At 47.8% G+C, this 20,061-nt stretch overlaps 1 protein-coding gene across 1 annotated transcript; it reads left to right on the forward strand.

Annotated features, from left to right (window-relative positions):
• The first annotated feature begins 902 nt into the window (after window positions 1-902).
• PYCR3 (pyrroline-5-carboxylate reductase 3) lies at window positions 903-15,521 on the forward strand. Its single transcript, XM_077490651.1, has 6 exons — window positions 903-1,054; window positions 5,197-5,261; window positions 6,791-6,970; window positions 11,085-11,297; window positions 12,099-12,191; window positions 14,857-15,521. Exons 1-6 carry the CDS (start codon window positions 964-966, stop codon window positions 15,037-15,039), a joined length of 825 nt encoding a protein of 274 aa, XP_077346777.1. The 5' UTR covers window positions 903-963; the 3' UTR covers window positions 15,040-15,521.
• The last annotated feature ends 4,540 nt before the right edge of the window (window positions 15,522-20,061 follow it).

The raw sequence follows: 20,061 nt of genomic DNA on the forward strand, positions 1-20,061 counted from the left end.
AGACATCACCATGCGCCACAGAGAGCGATGGGTCTTCTGCAGTGGAAGACGGGACTTGTAGCCTCTCCATTCACAGATCTCGGTAAGTGGATAATGCAGATGTGCAGCCACATGAAAAAATAAATTATATATATATATATATATATATATATATAAATAAAATCAAATTAAAATATAGAAAATTAAATATAAAAAAAAGGAATCTAAAAATATAAAAGAAAGTATAAAAAAATTAAATATTAAAAAAAATATATATATAAAAAATATCTAAAAGAATAAAATTAAAAATGACATTTCGGGGGGGGGGGGGGGGGGGTTGGCAGGTATCCTGCAGATCTCAGATCATCCCTCCAATGCACAGTCATGATGAAACCCTTCCATTAACACCTGCAGGAGTCTCACTCCTCCTGCTGCACTCCCCATAGCAAAAAAAAAAAAATTTCCATCGGAGAGTCTCATCCAGATACAAGAAGCTGCACTTCATTCCAGAGGCTCCGTTATTAGCGCAGTATTGTGTATAACCTCCAAGGACACCTCACCTGTTCTCCCTCCTACTTACTCATACACCCCTGCCCACTCCCCCCACTATATAATGTCGTATAGGTGACGTCACCCCCACAAGGACCAGTGGCATCCGGCGCTGTCAATGTGGCCCCGCCCTGATCTGTTACTACACGTGTGACTTGGCCCCGCCCCTAGCCGGCTTCTCTTCAATACGTGCCCTTTAGCCCCGCCCCCTATCCGACTTCTCTTCAATACGTGCCCTTTAGCCCCGCCCCCTAGCCGGCCTGTCGTCAATACGTGCCATTTAGCCCCGCCCCCTAGCCGGCCTGTCGTCAATACGTGCCATTTAGCCCCGCCCCCTAGCCGGTCTCCTCCGTCTGGTTTTGGCCCCGCCCTCGTTCCCCACTTCCTTCTGCACGTGACCTCGGTTCCGCCCCCCCTCCTGGTCCCCCGGTGGAGATGGCGGAGGTGTCGGTGGAGGAGATCCATGTGGGATGTATCGGGGCCGGGAAGATGGCGCGGGGGGTGCTGGGAGGACTGCTGATCACCGGTACATACCCGCAGCATAGCGCTCACGCCGTCCGGGTGCAGTACTGGACTCGTACACTAGGTGGCAGTGCTCAGTCACTGATTGTGCTAAAGTGTACCTGTCTTCTCTTCCACTAACACTCTGCTGGGGTTATTATCAGGTCTGGGCAAATGTTGTCTGTGTGAGATGTATGGTGGGGAGGAACACTGAGGGGTGACCTCCAACTTATATCTGGTGAGGGGGGACCTTCAAGCTAGAACTGGTAGGATGAAACCCCCCTAGATGTGGAGAGGAGGAGTCCTCAACATATCTGGTGAGGAGGAACCCTCAGGATGGCCCTCAAGCTAGATCTGGTGAGAAGAAACCCTTGTGGGTGACCCTCAAGCTAGATCTGGTGAGAAGAAACCCTTGTGGGTGACCCTCAAGCTAGATCTGGTGAGAAGGAACCCTTGTGGGTGACCCTCAAGCTAGATCTGGTGAGAAGGAACCCTTGTGGGTGACCCTCAAGCTAGATCTGGTGGGTAGGAGCCGTCAGGATGACCCTCAAGCTCGATCTGTTGGTGATGACTCTCAAGCTAGATCTGGGAGGGAGGAACCCTCAGGGTGACCCCCAAGCTAGATCTGGTGAGAAGGAGCCCTTGTGGGTGACCCTCAAGCTAGATCTGGTGAGAAGAAACCCTTGTGGGTGACCCTCAAGCTAGATCTGGTGAGAAGGAACCTCTGTGGGTGACCCTCAAGCTAGATCTGGTGAGAAGAAACCCTTGTGGGTGACCCTCAAGCTAGATCTGGTGAGAAGAAACCCTTGTGGGTGACCCTCAAGCTAGATCTGGTGGGTAGGAGCCGTCAGGATGACCCTCAAGCTCGATCTGTTGGTGATGACTCTCAAGCTAGATCTGGGAGGGAGGAACCCTCAGGGTGACCCTCAAGCTAGATCTGGTGAGAAGGAGCCCTTGTGGGTGACCCTCAAGCTAGATCTGGTGGGTAGGAGCCGTCAGGATGACCCTCAAGCTCGATCTGTTGGTGATGACTCTCAAGCTAGATCTGGGAGGGAGGAACCCTCAGGGTGACCCCCAAGCTAGATCTGGTGAGAAGGAGCCCTTGTGGGTGACCCTCAAGCTAGATCTGGTGAGAAGAAACCCTTGTGGGTGACCCTCAAGCTAGATCTGGTGAGAAGGAACCTCTGTGGGTGACCCTCAAGCTAGATCTGGTGAGAAGAAACCCTTGTGGGTGACCCTCAAGCTAGATCTGGTGAGAAGAAACCCTTGTGGGTGACCCTCAAGCTAGATCTGGTGGGTAGGAGCCGTCAGGATGACCCTCAAGCTCGATCTGTTGGTGATGACTCTCAAGCTAGATCTGGGAGGGAGGAACCCTCAGGGTGACCCTCAAGCTAGATCTGGTGAGAAGGAGCCCTTGTGGGTGACCCTCAAGCTAGATCTGGTGAGAAGAAACCCTTGTGGGTGACCCTCAAGCTAGATCTGGTGAGAAGGAACCCTTGTGGGTGACCCTCAAGCTAGATCTGGTGAGAAGAAACCCTTGTGGGTGACCCTCAAGCTAGATCTGGTGAGAAGAAACCCTTGTGGGTGACCCTCAAGCTAGATCTGGTGGGTAGGAGCCGTCAGGATGACCCTCAAGCTCGATCTGTTGGTGATGACTCTCAAGCTAGATCTGGGAGGGAGGAACCCTCAGGGTGACCCTCAAGCTAGATCTGGTGAGAAGGAGCCCTTGTGGGTGACCCTCAAGCTAGATCTGGTGAGAAGAAACCCTTGTGGGTGACCCTCAAGCTAGATCTGGTGGGCAGCAGCCATCAGGATGACCCTCAAGCTCGATCTGTTGGTGATGACTCTCAAGCTAGATCTGGGGGGGGGGGGAGGAGCCCTCAGGGTGACCCTCAAGCTAGATCTGGTGAGGAGGAACCCTTGAAAATGACCCTTGCAATGGGAAGGGGTCCTCAGAAAGACCCTCATTCTGTGTTTGGTGGGGAGGATCCCCTCATAATTACCCTAACGCTGGGTCAGGACAACCCTCGCGGTGGGAAGGAGCCTTCAGGATGACTCTCATGCTGGATCTTCCAGGGAGCAACCCTCGGGGTGACCCTTAGGATGGAAAGTATTCCTTGGAAAGGCCCTCACGTTGAGACTGGTTGGGAGGAACTCCCTGCGACTACCCTCATTCTGGGTCTGGTGGGAAGGAGCCCTCCGAACAACCTTCATGCTAGGTCTGGTGGGGAAGAGCTCTCAGGACAAGCCTGATGTTGGATCTGGTGAGGAGGAGCCCTTAGCATGACTCCCACACAGGGTCTGCTGGGACGGATCCTTTGGAACAACCTTCACATTAGGTAATGCTAGGGAGGAGCCCTCAGGGTGACCTTCAAGCTAGATCTGGTGAGGTGAAACTCTCGGGGTGACTCTTACAATAGAAAGGAGTCCTTAGAAAGACCTTCATGTTAGGACTGGTGGGGAAGATCCCCTCATATTGGGTCAGGACAACCCTCATGTTGGGTCTGGTGGGAAAGAGCTCTCAGAACAACCTTCATGCTAGGTCTGGTGAAGAAGTGTCTTTAGGTACACCTTATCCTAGGTCTGGTGGGGAGGAGCCTTCAGGGTGACCATCGTGCTGGATCTTTCAGGGATTAACCCTTGAGGGGACCCTTATGATGGGAAGAGACCTCAGAAAGATCCTAACATTGGGACTAGTGGGGAGCATCCCCTTATGACTACCCTCATTCTGGGTCTGGTGGGAAGGAGACCTTAGATCAACCTTCATGCTAGGTCTGGTGGGGAAGAGTTCTCAGGACAACCCACACGCTGGATCTGGTGAGAATGAGCCCTTGCCATTACTCCCACACTGGGTCTGCTGGGGAGGAGTCCTCGGGGCAACCCTGACACTGGATCTAGTGGGGAGCAACCCTCAGGAATACTCTCACTGTGTATCTGTTGGGGAGGGACCCTCAAAGTGACCCTTACAATGGGAAGAAGACCTCAGGATCCCCTCGTGATTACCGTCAGGCTGACGTTCTGATTAGTCTGGTAGGGAAGAGACTTCTGGTTGACCCTAAAGGTAGATCTGGTGTGAAGGAGCTCTCAGAATGACCCCAACGCTGGATCTGGTGGGGAGAATCCCTTGGAATGACTCACACTGGGTCTGTTGGGAGGGGCCTTCACGAAAACCCTAATGCTGCATCTGGTGGGGAGGAACCCCCAGGGTGACACAGTCATAAAGCGTTCTCCTGAAGACCCTCACGCTGGGTCTGGTAGGAAGAATCTCCTTAAGATTACCCTCACACTAAGTCAGGAAAATCCTCACGTTGGGTGTGGTGGGAAGGAGCTCTAAGAACAACCTTCACACTGGGTTTGGTAGGAAGGGGCCCCAGGTTGGACCCTAACACTAGGTTTAATTGTAAGGAGCCCTCAAAACGATCCTTGCACTAGGTCTTGTGGAGAGGAGACTTCAGGATGGCATTTACGCTAGGTCTAGTTAGAAGGAGCCCTGAGAACAATCCTTGTGCTGGGTCTGGTGGAGAGGAGACTTCAGGATGGCACTTGTGCTGAGTCTGGTGGGGAGGAGCCCTTGGCACCCCTCATGCTGGGTCTAATGGGCAGGAGTCTTCAGGATCACCCTCACGCTGGGTCTGACCTGGAGGAGCCCTTAATATGACCCTTGTGCTGGCGCGGGGAAGTTGTAAGGTTGACCCTCATGTTAGGTTTCTTTGGGAAGAAATCATCAGGACAATCCTGGTGGGCAAAATCCCTGGGGACAACCCTCACATTGTGCGGCTGGAGCTACCTTGTTACACCAACAGGAGGTAATGGAGAAGTCTGTCAACAGGGACACCAGTCTGGGTGACCGCTATCCATGTTAGAATTTTTCTCACTCATTTCCTTACAAAAACAAAATACCCAATCCCTCTTCCTAACACCAGGAGCCCAACACCAGGATGTAGACAACTTAGGGGAAACACCATGATTGGGGTGGGGGGGAGGTTGTAGAACTACTGAATTTGTCCTTTATCTCACTTTTGGTTGGCTTACTGAACCTGCCTGGCTGGGTATGCTAAGACTTGTAGCCCTAAAACAGCTGGAAACAATCAAGGTAGGCGGTCTGCTCCCACTGACGCCCATTGTCCCCTTTCCTGCCATAATTTGCCCTCAATGCTTCTTTTCCAGGTAAGGTGCCGGCAAAGAATATCACAGTGAGCGCGCCGACTGATACCAACCTGCAGTATTTCCGGGTGAGTTGGAAAAAACATTAAGCTGCCAAAAGTATATTCTGGGTGGCAAATTTTTCTTTGGTACACTTTTGTGACCGTGCAGCTTAAACACAGGTGATGTTAAAAGACGGCACCTAAAGGGGCCACGTGCTTGCCGACATGCCTTGTACCCCACCCAAGGAGCCCTGAAATTGGGGGTGCTGTGATACCCACATTTCCAGCAACCCCTGTAGTTCAGCTTTGGGCAGAGCATTGCAGCCACCTTCAGCGGACCAAGGGTGCAACGCACAGGCTCCCGCTGAGTCTTCCTCCAGCCCCAGGTTGGTACAGAGATATAGATATTTCGGTTTTGGAGCTGAAGGAAGTGACTACGAATGTGGTGATCTCATCACAAGTGGCACTCCCATTGACCACGGTCACGGTGGAAGATGGGACTTGTAGTCTTTCATTCACGGATCCATGTGAATGGATGGCATAGCAATGCAAGCTGAGCCACACCATAAAAAAAAATATTACATGATGCTGCAGGGAGAATAAACCTTGCGATTCAGGTAAGTGGGGGGCAGTTTGATGGTGGGGAGATCGGGGAATGTTGCCATGTTTCATTTTATACCCTAAATGATACGTGGTCATTAAGGTAAAATTAGCCTTAATCTGAAGCTATCCCCTGCAGTACTTCTTTTATACCACTAGATGTCCTCAGTCTTCCAGATTAAATGACGGTCAGTGTCCTGTAAGCCTAGGTTGTCATGGCCACGCCTCCCAGGATGTGTGTCATCCAACTACCCTGAGCTCACAGAAAAATGCTGCCAGGAGCAGCAGCAATAAAAATAATTTTAGCATAACTACTTAACGTGGTGTGCCCATTTAAAAAATAAAATAAAAGTCAGCAGCTACAAATACTGCAGCTGCTGACTTTTAATAATCGGACACTTACCTGTCTCGGGGTCCAGCGATGCGGGGGATCGAAGCCCTGCTCGTCTCCCCCTCCATTCGGCAGTGCCGGCATTGTAACTGTGGGCACTCGGCTGCGGCTTCACAGCCGGGCACCCACTGCGCAGCTCCCAGTGCCATGAATGGCCGCGTAATCATCTAGGACCTGTCCACGTGTCCCAGATGATTGACAGGAGGCATAGCTGAGCCCTTCCTGCACGGAGGGGAAGTGATGTCACCAGCCCAGGCACTGAAGGAGGCAGACTATGAGGGAACCCCTAGCAACAGGCATTTAGAGGTGAGTTTAAAAAAAAAAAATCCAATTTTTTTTTTTTTTAGGAACATTGATGATTAAATTTTTTTTTGGGGGGGGGGGGGGGCGCAACTCCACTTTAAAATGCGCACTGCAAATACCCATACACTGGGGGTCACGTGATCAGACCGGTAGTCATGAATACCTATAAATCAGTCATTGGGTGTTGTTCGGATTGTTGTTCGGCGCTTTGCAGCCGCATGGCGTGCATTGCGTGCAAACGCACGATGGGGGGGATGTACGTGCTGTACCAGTCCAGTCCTTGTGGGCGGGGAGCCTGACATTTTCCCTCTCTCATTCTCAGGGTCGCGGCTGCAGCACCACTCATACCAACTCCGATGTGGTGTCCAAGTGTCGTGTCATCTTCCTGGCCACCAAGCCGCACATTATTCCCACCGTACTGCAGGAGGTGTCGTCTGCGTTCACACCGAATCATGTGATCGTTTCCATGGCCGCCGGGGTATCTCTGCAGACCCTGGAGAAGGTGAGATGGTAAATGGTGTTCAAGGGGTTGCATAGCCGTTTTGGGTGGAGATTAAACTGCTGCCAGTTTGAGGTCCACACATAGAGAAAGGGAAGCCGCTCACCATTTAAAAGCTTTAACCCCTTCGATACCGGCCACTTTCATCCCCCCTCCTTCCTACCCAGGCCAATTTTCAGTGCTGTCGCACTTTGAACGACAATCGCGCGGTCATGCTGCACTCTACCTATAAGAGATGTTTATCATTATTTTTCCCCACACAAATAAAGCTTACTTTTGGTGGTATTTAATTACTGCTGTTTTTTTCTTTTTTTTTTTTTTTGCTAAAAAAAGACTGAAAATGTTATTTGTTTTAGAAAATTTTGTAAATAAAGAATTTTTCTTCATAAATTTAGGCCAAAATGTATTTTGCTGCATTTTGTTGGTGAAGCAAACTCAAATCCGTGTATATTATTTAGTCTGTATGAAAGTTATAGAGTCCACAAACTATGGGATATATACGAAAAATCGGGTGTAAAAAGTGTGTGCGTGTGCGTGTTATATGCCAATACTTCAATTTTAGCTGCCTCGGAGGGGACAGGGAGTGTGGGAGGAAACCAGAGTACCCAGAGGAAACCCACGCAGGCACAGGGAGAACATGCAAACTCCAGGCAGGTAGAGTCGTGGTTGGGATTCGAACCATCGACCCTTTTTACTGCTAGGTGAGAGTGCTACCCACTACACCACTGTGCCACCCGCTACACCACTGTGCCACCATTGCCATCAATGCAGCCTGATCAATGGTGGCACAGTGGTGTAGCGGGTGGCACAGTGGTGTAGTGGTTGGCACTCTCACCTAGCAGTAAAAAGGGTCACTGGTTCGAATCCCAACCACGACTCTACCTGCCTGGAGTTTGCATGTTCTCCCTGTGCCTGCGTGGGTTTCCTCCAGGTACTCCGGTTTCCTCCCACACTCCAAAGACATGCAGGTAGGTTAATTGGCTTCTGTCCAAAATTGGCCCTAGAATATGAATGGGGATCTTGGATTGTGGGCTCCTTGAGGGTAGGGACTGATGTGAGTGTGCAATGTACAGGGATAGGGACAATTGTAGACACTCAGGTTGAACTGGATGGACTGGTGTCTTTATTCAACCTTAATAATTATGTAACGGTGAGGCTGCATTGATGGCAATGGTGAGGCTGCAGATGGGCATTGACCCTTATTTTGCTTCAAAGTTCCTTATTTAAAATTTACATTTATTTATTTTTTCTGAAATTTCACTCTTAAAATGAATGTGCGTGTCATACGCTGATAAATACGGGTATCTTAAAATTGATCAATACTGATGGATTATCTAATCAAAAATGCCAGGACAGTACAAATACCCCACACACACACACACACACACTTTTTGTAAAGTAGACCATCCAAGGTATTTAGTAAGAGGCATGGGGATTTTTTTATTTTTTAAGCTAATTTTTGGTCACAATTTTTGGAAAAATTAAGAAATAACTTTTTTTTCTTTTTATACACCAGTGCAGTACAGCGTTATCATTTTTTTGTTTATAGCTCAAAAATTAAAAAACGTCAGAGGTGATCAAATACCACCAAAAGAAAGCTCTATTTGTGGGAGGAAAAAAAAAGAAAATACATTTTACTTGGGTACAGCGTCGCACGACCGCGCAATTGTCAGTTAAAGTAACGCAGTGCAGTATCGCAAAAAATGGCCTGGTCATGAAGGGGGGTAAATCTTCTGGAGGTCTAGTGGTTAAAACAAGGTTTAAGTAGTTACAGACCGCCCGCCAACAGTTGCACTGTGGCAGGTTGGCTCTCCTGTGCGAATTGCCACCATTGTACGTCGGGTGCGTACACGGCGGTTTGTGGGCACGCGCCCATTCACGAGCGCGGGGAGCCAACCAGCGGGTACGGCAGACTCTATGTCTCTCCAGCCACCTGTGGTCGCTCCAGAGACAGGCAGAACGCGGATCAGTCGGTGTAAACAAACCGATTCCCGTTCTGTCAGGGGAGTAGAGAGATTGTCTGTTCCTAGTGCTTAGGAACAGCGATCTTTCTCCTCCTCCAGTCAGTCCATCCCCCATACAGTTGGCAACACCTCCCAGGGAACAGTTAACCCCTTGAGCGCCCCCCTAGTGTTAACCCCTTCCCTGCCAGTGAAATTTATACAGTAATCAGTGGCTATTTTTAGCACTGATCGCTGTATAAATGTCACTGATCCCAAAAAAAGTGTCAAAAGTGTCCGATCTGTCCGCCGCAATGTCAGTCGCAATAAAAATTGCAGATCACCATTACTAGAAGAAAAATGCCATAAATCTATCCCATAGCTGGTAGACGCTATAGCTTTTGCGCAAACTAATCAATATATGCTTATTCCGATATAATTTTTTTTTTTTTTTTTAAACCAAATATATGTAGCAGAATACATATTGGCCTGAACTGAGGAATACATTTTTTTTTTTTTGTTTTGTTTTTTTGAATATTTATTATACCAAAAAGTAAAAAATATTGTTTTTCTTCTTTTTTTTTCAAAATTGTCGCTCTTTTTTTTGTTTATAGCGCCAAAAAATAAAAACCGCAGAGGTGATCAAATACCAAAAAAGAGAAAGCTCTATTTTTGGGGATAAAATAAAATAAATTATATTTGGCTACAGCACCGCACAATTGTCAGTTAAAGCAATGCAGTGCCGTATTGCAAAAAAATGGCCTGGTCACGAAGGGGTGGGGGTAAATCTTCCAGAGGTCAAGTGGTTAAAATTAGTATTAAAGTGTTTGCAAACCTAGTGTTTTACCTACAGGTAAGACTGTAATAAGGCTTACCTGTAGGTACTGGAAAGATCTCTTAAATCTGCACGGGCACTCAACTTCTTTGGTTACCGTATACAGTGCCTTGCAAAAATATTCACACCCAACCCCCGGGCATTTTTTGTGTTTTGTTGCCTCACAACCTGGAATTAACATGGATGGATTGAGGATTTGCATCATTTAATTTACAGAACATGCCCACAACTTTGAAGATTTTTTTTTTTTATTGTGAAGCAAACAACAAATAGGACAAAATAACAGAAAAAGTCAATGTGCATAACTATTCACCCCCCTAAAATCAATACTTTGTAGATCCACCTTTTGCGGCTATGGAAGAGATAAATGCAAGTGGGACTTTATATGAGCCGTGACCATCCAGTACACAAGACTCCATCCCCGATAATTGATTAAGGGAAAGGGGCCAAAAGGGAAGGTGGGACTTTATATGAAACAAGATACTTGGGGTATATTATATTAATTAAGCGCACGCCGATGGGCACTGACTGGCACCATCATGTACCAAATAAAATCAGTGATGCCCAGCATTGCCACCCATCAGTGCCATCCATAAGTACCCATCAGTGCCATCTATAAATACCCATCAGTGCTGCATACCAGTGCCCATCAGTGCTGAATACCAGTGCCACCTATCAGTGGCTGTCAGTGCCACCTCATCAATACCACCTCATTGGTGCCCATTAGTGCAGCCATATGAGTGCCCGTCATTGAAAAAGAAAACTTACTTATTTACAAAAAAATTTAACAGAAACAAAGAAAAACTTGTTAAAAGTTTTCTGAATTTTTATTTGTTGCGCAAAAAATAAAAATTGCAGAGGTGATCAAATACCACCAAAGAAAGCTTGTTTTTGTGGGAACAAAACAATAAAAAATTAGTTTGGGTACATTGTAGCATGACCGCATAATTGTCATTCAAATTGCGACAACGCTGAAAGCTGAAAATTGGCCTGGGCAGGATGGTGTCTAAGTGCCCGGTATTGAATTGATTAGACTATTGTGTTCTGATCCAACACATATCTTTCAGATTAAAAAAAAACATTGAACTAAAGGCTGTAATGTAACAAAATAGGTAAAACGCCAAGGGGGGTGAATACTTTTGCGATGCCTACTAGCCCATTATGCTTTTACTTTGCACAGGAAAAAAGGTTATACTTCCTCTTTAAACCGAATTCTGGGTCCGCCGACATTATTGCGTTGCGTTTCTGTCTTGGAAGTGGTGAACAGGAATATTACACAGTGGAAAGTAGAGTAAGGTGATTGGAGTTTTGTCAATCGTGTTTTTATTTTTTTTCCCTGCAGCTCTCTCCCCCCGGGACCAAGTTCCTCCGTATGAGTCCTAACCTGCCGTGTTTGGTGCAGGAGGGAGCCGTGGTCTTCGCCCGCGGTTCCTGTGCGGGGCAGGGGGAGGCGGACATGCTGAAGAACCTTCTGTCTGACTGTGGGCTGTGTGAGGAGACTCCGGAGACCTACATCGATATCCACACCGGGCTGAGCGGCAGCGGGGTGGCCTATGTGAGTACACAGAAGGGTGTGTGAGATGGGCCAGCTTTTATACAGGGTCTCTCCTTTTAGGACCCGGGGGGGGGGGGGGGTGTTTGCCATCATGTGCTATTATAACACATAGTACTCTCGCTCTACAATAAAGCTAGCAAACAAGTGTGCACCCAACTTTGTAGACAAGTGTGCACGCCAGGAGCCCCCGAAAGCCATGGCACCCAATGATGCAATTCCAAAATTCAGCAGAGAAATCGGGTAAGTGGGCATCGCACTGAGAGAAGCAGTAGTGATCTGTGAGTGGCGGGGGGAGGGACTTCTCAGATTTGCATATCTCCCAACTTTTTGAGATGGGAATGAGGGACACCTATCAGCAAAAGTATGCAGGCATAGGACACACCCCCTTGCCACGCCCCCTTAAAGGAGAATTGTACAAAAAAACAAGATTGGTTAAACCCACAAGTGCTTTTTTTTTTTACCACTACTATTCCTTTATATTGGCTTTTGGAATTTACAAATGCAGCAATTTAGATGAAAGGTTTAGTGCTGGAAAACATGTTTTGAACTCCTATAGATCAGACCTAAATGAGGGACAAATGAGGAGGAAGGAGGAACAGAGGGACATTGCTCCAAATCAGGGACAGTTGGGAGTGATGGATTTACATAGTAGAGTGTTCCAGGTTTTGGGACGATTGGCATCGATGTCACCTGCAGCTGGCAGTTGCTCTTACCCCAAAATAAAGAATTTTCGGCATTAATAATAATGGTGCTGATCTCCCGTATTTTGGCCTTCTCACGGTTCTTGTTTCCTGTGCCCAGGTTTACCTGTTTGCAGAAGCTCTGGCGGATGGCGCGGTGAAGATGGGGATGCCCAGTGCCTTGTCCAACCGCATTGCAGCCCAAACCCTGCTGGTGAGTATATATTCATAGAAGAGGAGGAAAAAAATGTATGATTCAGGGTCCAATTAAGCACTTTCCACCCGTATAACTTATACGGTGGCAAGGTGGCACTGCTTGTGGCAATCTTAGAAGAAAACCTGTTAAGAGTCTGCAGAAGACTTGAGACCGGGGCGGAGGTTCCCCTCCCAGCAGGACAACGACCCGAAACATACAGCCAGAGCTACAATGGAATGGTTTAGATCAAAGCATATTCATGTGTTAGAATGGCCCAGTCACAGTCCAGACCTAAATCCAATTGAGAATCTGTGGCAAGACTTGAAAATTTCTGTTCACAGACGCTCTCCATCCAATCTGGCAGAGCTTGAGCTATTTTGCAAAGAAGAATGGGCAGAAATGTCCCTCTCTAGATGTGCAAAGCTGGTAGAGACATCCCCAAAAAGACTTGCAGCTGTAATTGGAGAGCAAGGCGGTTCTACAAAGTATTGACTCCGGGGGGCGCCATACAAATGTACCCCCCACACTTTTCACATATTTATTTATAAAAAATAAGTTAGAGTGGAAGCCGCTTTGCTGCTCTGTTTTCAATCTTCACCTCCTGGTAAGAGTTCTATTCACTTCCTTTCATGGTGACACCTTGAGAGGAAGTGAGGAGGAAACGTCCCAATGAGGACACAGATAGGAGTTGGAAGCTCTGGACACGTCAAACGGTATTCAGCACTGCCATAACCAGAGACCATCTTTGTTCCATATGTGTCAAAATTGTGTTTTTCATTGGGAAACTCCAGTAAGCCCCCATTACGTTTTTTCCCCAAGTGTGTCTGGTCTCAGTGCAAGGCCGTCCTAGAAGTTATTAGTTATCAAGCCTTTGTGGTGCTTTTTTTTATCTTGTATTACGTTAACCCCTGATTCAATTTCTGTAGATCTTGGTCTCCAAACTTTCTAAACAAAGGGCCAGTTTACTGTCCTTCAGACATTGGGAGGAATAGTGCCCCATTATTGGTGTTAATGGGAGTAATAGTGCCCCATTATTGGTGTTAATGGGAGTAATAGTGCCCCATCATTGGTGTCAATGGTAGTAATAGTGCCCCATTATTGGTGTCAGTGGAAGGAATAGTGCCCCATTATTGATGTCAGTGGGAGAAATAATGACCCATCATTGGTGTCAGCGGGATAAATAGTGTCCCATCATTGGTATCAATGGGAGGAATAGTGGCCCATCATTGGTGTCAATGGGAGGACTAGTGGCCCATCATTGGTGTCAATGAGAGGACTAGTGGCCCATCATTGGTGTCAATGAGAGGACTAGTGGCCCATCATTGGTGTCAATGGGAGGACTAGTGGCCCATCATTGGCGTCAATAGGAGGAATAGTGCCCCATCATTGGTGTCGGCTTGAGGAATGGTGCCCCTGGTATCAATGGGAGAAATAGTTACCTGTTGTCAATAACGGGAATTATGCTCCATGGTTTGTGTCAGTGTCTTGCATCAGTGGGAGGAAAAGTGCCCCAAGGGCCAGGTAAAAGGCAAGCAAAGCGCTGCATTCAGCCCTCTGGCCACAGTTTGGAGACTACTGCTCTAGATCAGCCATTGCCAACCAGTGGTCCGGTCAACAAGAACATTTTGGTGGTCCCCAGGGGTTCTGCCGCAAATCAACATTGTGGCAGATGCATACCACCCAATGTTGTTTCCAGTGTTGTTCTCAATGTGTGCTGACAGTCAAGAGCCGGGCATTGTGTGTAGAAGACTCTGTTAACTTATGAGAATCAGATGCGTTTTTAACTGCATCCGATTCACATAGCATAAATCGGCCTGGCTTTCAATGGAGCCGGTTCACACATGTCAGGGGCGACCGCGGTCCATTTCTGAAAAGGGTGCCATGCAATTTTGGGTCCGATTTAGGTGCGAATTCAAGTAAAAATGTGCACCTGAACCGGTGAACAAAACCGATCCAGACTGCAAACCGCAGCCAGATATGTGTGAACCCAGCCTAAGGCACCAGTGTGGTGCGAGGGGAAGGGGGAGGGGTCAGATAGCCGGAGCATTAAGTGTATAAAGCAGCAGTTTGGTGCAGTGCGCATGGGGGGCAGAGAGCCAGAGCATTGTGTGGGGGGGGGGGGGGGGTTGGGGGTCAGAGAGTCTGAGCATCGTGTGTGATCTGAGGTGGGGGGGGTCAGAGAGACGGAGAATTGTGTGTGTGTATAAGGCAGCAGTGTGTTCCGAGGGGAGGGGGCAGAAAGCAGGAGCATTGCTTTGTGTGTATGAGGGCAGAGAGACGGAGCTTTGTGTGTAAAGGGCAGCAGTGTGGTCCGAGGGGAGGGGGCAGAGAGCCGGAGCTTTGTGTGTATAGGGCAGCAGTGTGGTCCGAGGGGAGGGGGTAGAGAGCGGGAGCATTGCTTTGTGTGTATAAGGCAGCAGTGTGATCCGAGGGGAGGGGCAGAGAGCCGGAGCTTTGTGTGTGTATAGGGCAGCAGGGTGGTCCGAGGGGAGGGGGTAGAGAGCCAGAGCTTTGTGTGTATAGGGCAGCAGGGTGGTCCAAGGGGAGGGGGCAGAGAGCCGAAGCATTGTAAAATTCATGTTGGTGGTCGGCGGGATTCAGAATTTTGAGTTTAGTGGTCCGCGAGGTCGGAAAGGTTGGCCACCACTTCTGTAGATAACTCACCTTGAATCTCTTATTTCAGGGGGCAGCAAAGATGATTCTACAAAGTGGAGAGCACCCTGCAAAGCTGCGCTCTGATGTCTGCACTCCCGGAGGCACCACCATACACGGACTCCATGAACTGGAGAAGGGGGCCCTAAGGGCCACAGTAATGAATGCTGTGGAAGCTGCAACAAATCGAGCCAGAGAACTGGACAAGCGCTAACCGCTCTACATGCATTTCCATTCATTGAGAGTATTCAACAAGAGAGCTCATTCCAATTCATCATCGACTTCCCCGCTGTGAACAGAAAATGGATGGGTTGTAATGTATTACACTACCTGCAGAGCAAGAACAGCAATGTGTACCTCGGGGGAGGAGCTGCCACGCCCATATCGGAGCTAAGCAATCCCAGGAGGACCAAATAAGAACTTTTCTGATTCTTAAAACAGGAATATACAGTGCAGCACCTCGCTGTCCCCCTGTGCGGTTCTACTCCAATCTATGGGAGTTCTATCAGTGGAACACAAATAGCAATGACTAAATTGCAAGCAAGTTTACCCAAAGGGTTACACTGCTCTTAAAGGAGTAAATGCAAAATCCAGATGGTTTTCCCCAACATTCCCCAGTGCATACTGTGTCTTTGTGTCAGCAGTTCTGTGTTCTGTTCTAGAAAAATGTTGCAAAATAAACTCTGTATATTTAAATGTGTCATAGTTATTCTTATTGGGGTTTTATATATAAAATAAAAAAATAAGCAAAACTTTAAAAAAAATAAATTAAATTTTTATTTATATATATATATATATATATATATATATATATATATATATATATATATATATATATAATATTGACTTGCTACCTGTTTGTCTACACACAGAGCTTTTTTGATGGTATTTAATCACCGCCGGGTTTTTATGTTTTGCTAAATAACAAAAAAAGACAGAAAATTTTGAAAATAAAAAAAAGTTTTTCTTAATTTCTGTCAGTAAATTTTGTAAATAAATCTATAATTACTGCGCTTAAACCACCAAAAAAATAAATCTCTTTTCATTGCTGGAAGCTACAGATACAGCTTCTATGAATGGAGGCGGGGTAGGGAAAGGGCAGCATTGTCAGCACTCTATATGAGTGCATAGAACAGGTCCAGCGGCTGTATTAACTCCCACAGCACCAGGGTATGGGAAGGGAAATTCAACTATGACGGGTGGCATCAGTACAAGGGACACCTCTGTTAAATGTAAGTACTGTCCCTTGTGCTGTATTTTTTATTTATTTTTTATTTATTTTTTTAGAAAATGTTTTACCTAAACTTAGGCTTTAATATTAATTTCTACATGGCTGTTGTTGGTCCTGTTCAAACTTGGGGCTTGAGCACAAATAAATGGACACCGGGAATGTGGTCACAGCAATAATTGGGGTGTTTTTTTTTAATGGAAATAAATGATATTAATAGTGATTTCACATCATCATGGCTGTTGGTGTTCAAATTAAAACCTAAGTGTAGCTAAAATAAAGGATCAGCACAAGGGACGTTGCATAATCAGCACTAGGTATGAGCTCGGCGAATTCAGAACTTTGTGGACCATTCGCACCAAATGCGTGTGGCACGAACGGTCCACAATGCACTACGCCATCGCAGTGGGCGTATGTGAGCACTATGTGCAGTGGGCGTATGTGTGCACTGTGACCCCCCCCCCATTGCATGCGGGGTCACAGTGCATGCTTGGCCAATCACATCGCCGACAGCAAGGAGAGCCATAATTGGCCACAGGCAGGATGCCGGTGGCCAATTATAGCTCAGGGGGGTTTAGTACACGCCCCACACTATATAAGGCCGCCAGCGCGGTGAACTTGTGTAGTGTGTTGGCATGCAGGAAAAGAGCAAGATAGGCAGGGAGAGTGTCTTTTTGCTTGGGAACCTAGCGCTGTTACAGTGGTTGTTGTGTGCCTCCTGCACAGTATACACCTGAAGCTACCCCTTATTGCTGGTGTTGTTCTGTAGCATATCTTGCATATTAGCCTTTAAAATTAGCACTTTTGAATTCGAACATTCAAGTCCCATAGACTTTAATAGGGTGGTGTTCGGCTCATCCCTAATCGGCACAAGGGACGTTGCATAATCAGCACAAGGGACGTTGCTTATCCTCAGTAGGATGCGTCCCTTGTGCTGCTGTATCCTCCTTTAGATTCAATCTTCCTCCTCCAATGATGTGACAATAAGTGGAATTCCTTCCACCTCTCCCATATATGTGACTTCACCAATGCAATCCACTTGCTGTAGGTTTCCCCCTCTACACTCCGGGGGGGTCCATCCCTCTGCTAAGCCTTTGAATTAATGTGGGGTTCCCCACTGACAGCTGAAAGTAACAAAAATAATTGCCAATCGTCGGCAACTGTTGACAATTAAAAAATGAGGAAAAAACGCCCTTCGCCCTTCTAGTATGGATTTTGAAGGGAACCTCCATGCCACAATTTTTTTAAAAAAATGGCGTGGGCCCCCCCCCCCCCCCAATCTATAGCAGACTCTTATATATTTTTTTTCTTTTTTATTGCCGGCAATTCTTTTTTTACATTCAGCTGTCAGCAGGGAACCCCTCTGGCACTCTGCCCTCTCCTGTCGCACTGAACCCTCCTATCACATTCTGCCCCTTCCTGTCACACTCTGCCCCCTCCTGTCACACTCTTCCCCCTCCTGTCACACTCTTCCCCCTCCTGTCACACTCTTCCCCCTCCTGTCACACTCTTCCCCCTCCTGTCACACTCTGCCCCATTCCTGTCACATTCTGCCCCCTCATGACACACTGCACCCCCTCCTGTCACATTCTGCCCCTTCCCGTCACATTATGACCCCTCCTGTCACACTCTGCCCCCTCCTGTCACACTCTGTCTCTTCCTGTCATACTCTGCCCCCTCGTGTCACATTCTGCCCCCTCGTGTCACATTCTGCCCCCCCTCCTGTCACACTGGGATACTGATGTAAAGAAGATTACTAATGTAAAGGGAGATTTGAAAGAGGGGCTCTTGATTTAAGGAGGGCTCTTCATGTAAAGGGGCCCTTGATATAAGAGGAGTTACTGATATAAAGGGCCCCTGCTGATGTGAGGGAGGACTCTGATGTAAAGGGGGACTCTGATCCAATAAGGGGACCGTTGATGTTCAGTGCAGAGCTCCTGATGTATAGGGGAAACCAGTTGTAAGGGGGGGGGGGGGGAGGAAATACTGATGTAAATGTGGATCCTGAAGTAAATGGGGAAACCTGATGAAGGGGGACTCCTGATGTGATGAGTCGACTCCTAATCTAAGGGGGACTTTGATGTGAAAGGAGAGATTCCTGATCTAATGAGGGGGGGTCATTAGGGGGGCCACTGATATAAAGGGACTCTTGTCTAATGGGGGGGGGGTCTTTAATCTAATAGAGGTGCTGATATAAGGGGACTCTGTTCTAATGGGTGGTCTCTAAGGAGAGGGGAAAATTTCCTATGTGCTGTTAAAGTGTTCGGGTTTAGTGTGAAGAAAAGGTGGCAACCCCATCTGCACGTCCGGAGTAAAGTCATTCAGGAGGGATCCTTGGCAGATGTCGGTGAGTGGAAAGCACAGTGGAGAGATCTGGAAGAGACATGCAAGGGGAGCCGGATGTAGAGACTGTAGGAGTTTTGTGTCAAGTCGCTGTAGCCAGAAGGGCGGGCAGGATTTGCACGTCGGACTTCCTGGGATCAGTAGTCCATCTACATTTATTCTTCTCAAGTAAATCAGTTGCTGCCACTAAGGGGTACTGCAGGCCCCGGCCTACAAAAGGCCATTAAGTAAAGACACCGGGACTTATTCAGAGTGAGGCCTAGTCATGTTCTGATGGTGTGACAGGAGTACTAAGACTGGACGGTGAAGTCGTGTGCTGAGGAAGAAGTGTTCTGAGATAAAAGTCTCGGTTTAGGGTCAGCCATCTTGTTCTACTGAGAAGTGTGACGCAGTTACTTTATTCTACAAAGTACTAATTTTTCCTATGGCAGACATCCCAACCTGCAAAAACTCATTTCAGGGAGGTTTTGCGCCGCCACTGAAACCCCCCCCTCCCAATTAAATGCAGCCTCGCTGTGCCCATAATCGCAGCCTCACCGTGCCCATAATCGCAGCCTTACCGTGCCCATAATCATAGCCTTACCATGCCCATAATCGCACCCTTACCGTGCCCACAATTGCAGCCTTACAGTGCCCATAATCGCAGCCTTACAGTGCCCATAGTTGCAGCCTTACAGTGGCCATAATTGCAGCCTTACCGTGCCCATAATTGCAGCTGTACAGTGCCCATAATCGCAGCCTTACGCACACCAGGCACCCCCCGCTGTGTCTCGGAATTCAGTGTGAAATCTTTGACCGCGCTGTGACAAATGTCCCGCCCTCCTCCTAGACCAGCTCGTGTGATAGACGCAGTGTTCTGTCCATCACAGCGCGGCCAAAGTTTTTTTACACTCAGCTCCGACCGCTGTGTGTGACCGACGTAGTGGAGGAGAAGGGGGAGGAGGAGGGAGGGGAGCGCCTCCTGTTACTCAGCCATAGACAGAGCAGTCCGAGCGCTCGCGGGGGACTGGGAGCCCACACCCAAATGCAGGAAACTCCTGCGACTCGCGCGAGAGGTGAGATGTCTGCTATGGACAGCCCATGTCCCTTTTCCCCAACCAAGTTCAATCCCCTAATAAAAACAACAGAAACAAGCAAGAGACTATTCATTGACTGAGAAGTGTGTCTGATGGACATCTGGCAGCGGGGTAAAATGTGTGGATGCCGCAACACCTAGCAACCCCACGGGGTCAGCGCTACATTAAAGTAAAGTTTTGAGTTTTTGTATTCACACACTAACGCGGGTATTGTGGTTTCGTTTTCTATTAGAGCAAATGATTCGCTCTCTTCCTGGTCAGACCCTCCCAGGTTTTGTTTACAATTGTTGTTGGGGACCAGTAAAAACACATGGTTGAGCTAGGGTTGCCACCTCATCCCTTTAAAACCGAACACATATTAATTAAACAGGTTCTGTGGCCAATTAAGGGGGTAATCAAACTGACTTGGTGCCTTATCTGCATTCAATTAGCCTCAGAACTTGTGTAATTCATATGTGTTCGGGTTTAAAGGGATGAGGTGGCAACTCTAGGTTGAGCCCCATTTTAACACGCAACTGCTCCCCCTTCCGCTAGGTTCACACCTATGCATTTGCTGCGGCTCACATTGGCACAGGCATAGCAGCCTATT

The sequence above is a fragment of the Lithobates pipiens genome, unplaced genomic scaffold (assembly GCF_037356315.1).
Source record: "Lithobates pipiens isolate NorthernLeopardFrog02 unplaced genomic scaffold, aLitPip1_a1.2 Scaffold_19, whole genome shotgun sequence".
In the NCBI taxonomy this organism is placed as follows: Eukaryota; Metazoa; Chordata; class Amphibia; order Anura; family Ranidae; genus Lithobates; species Lithobates pipiens.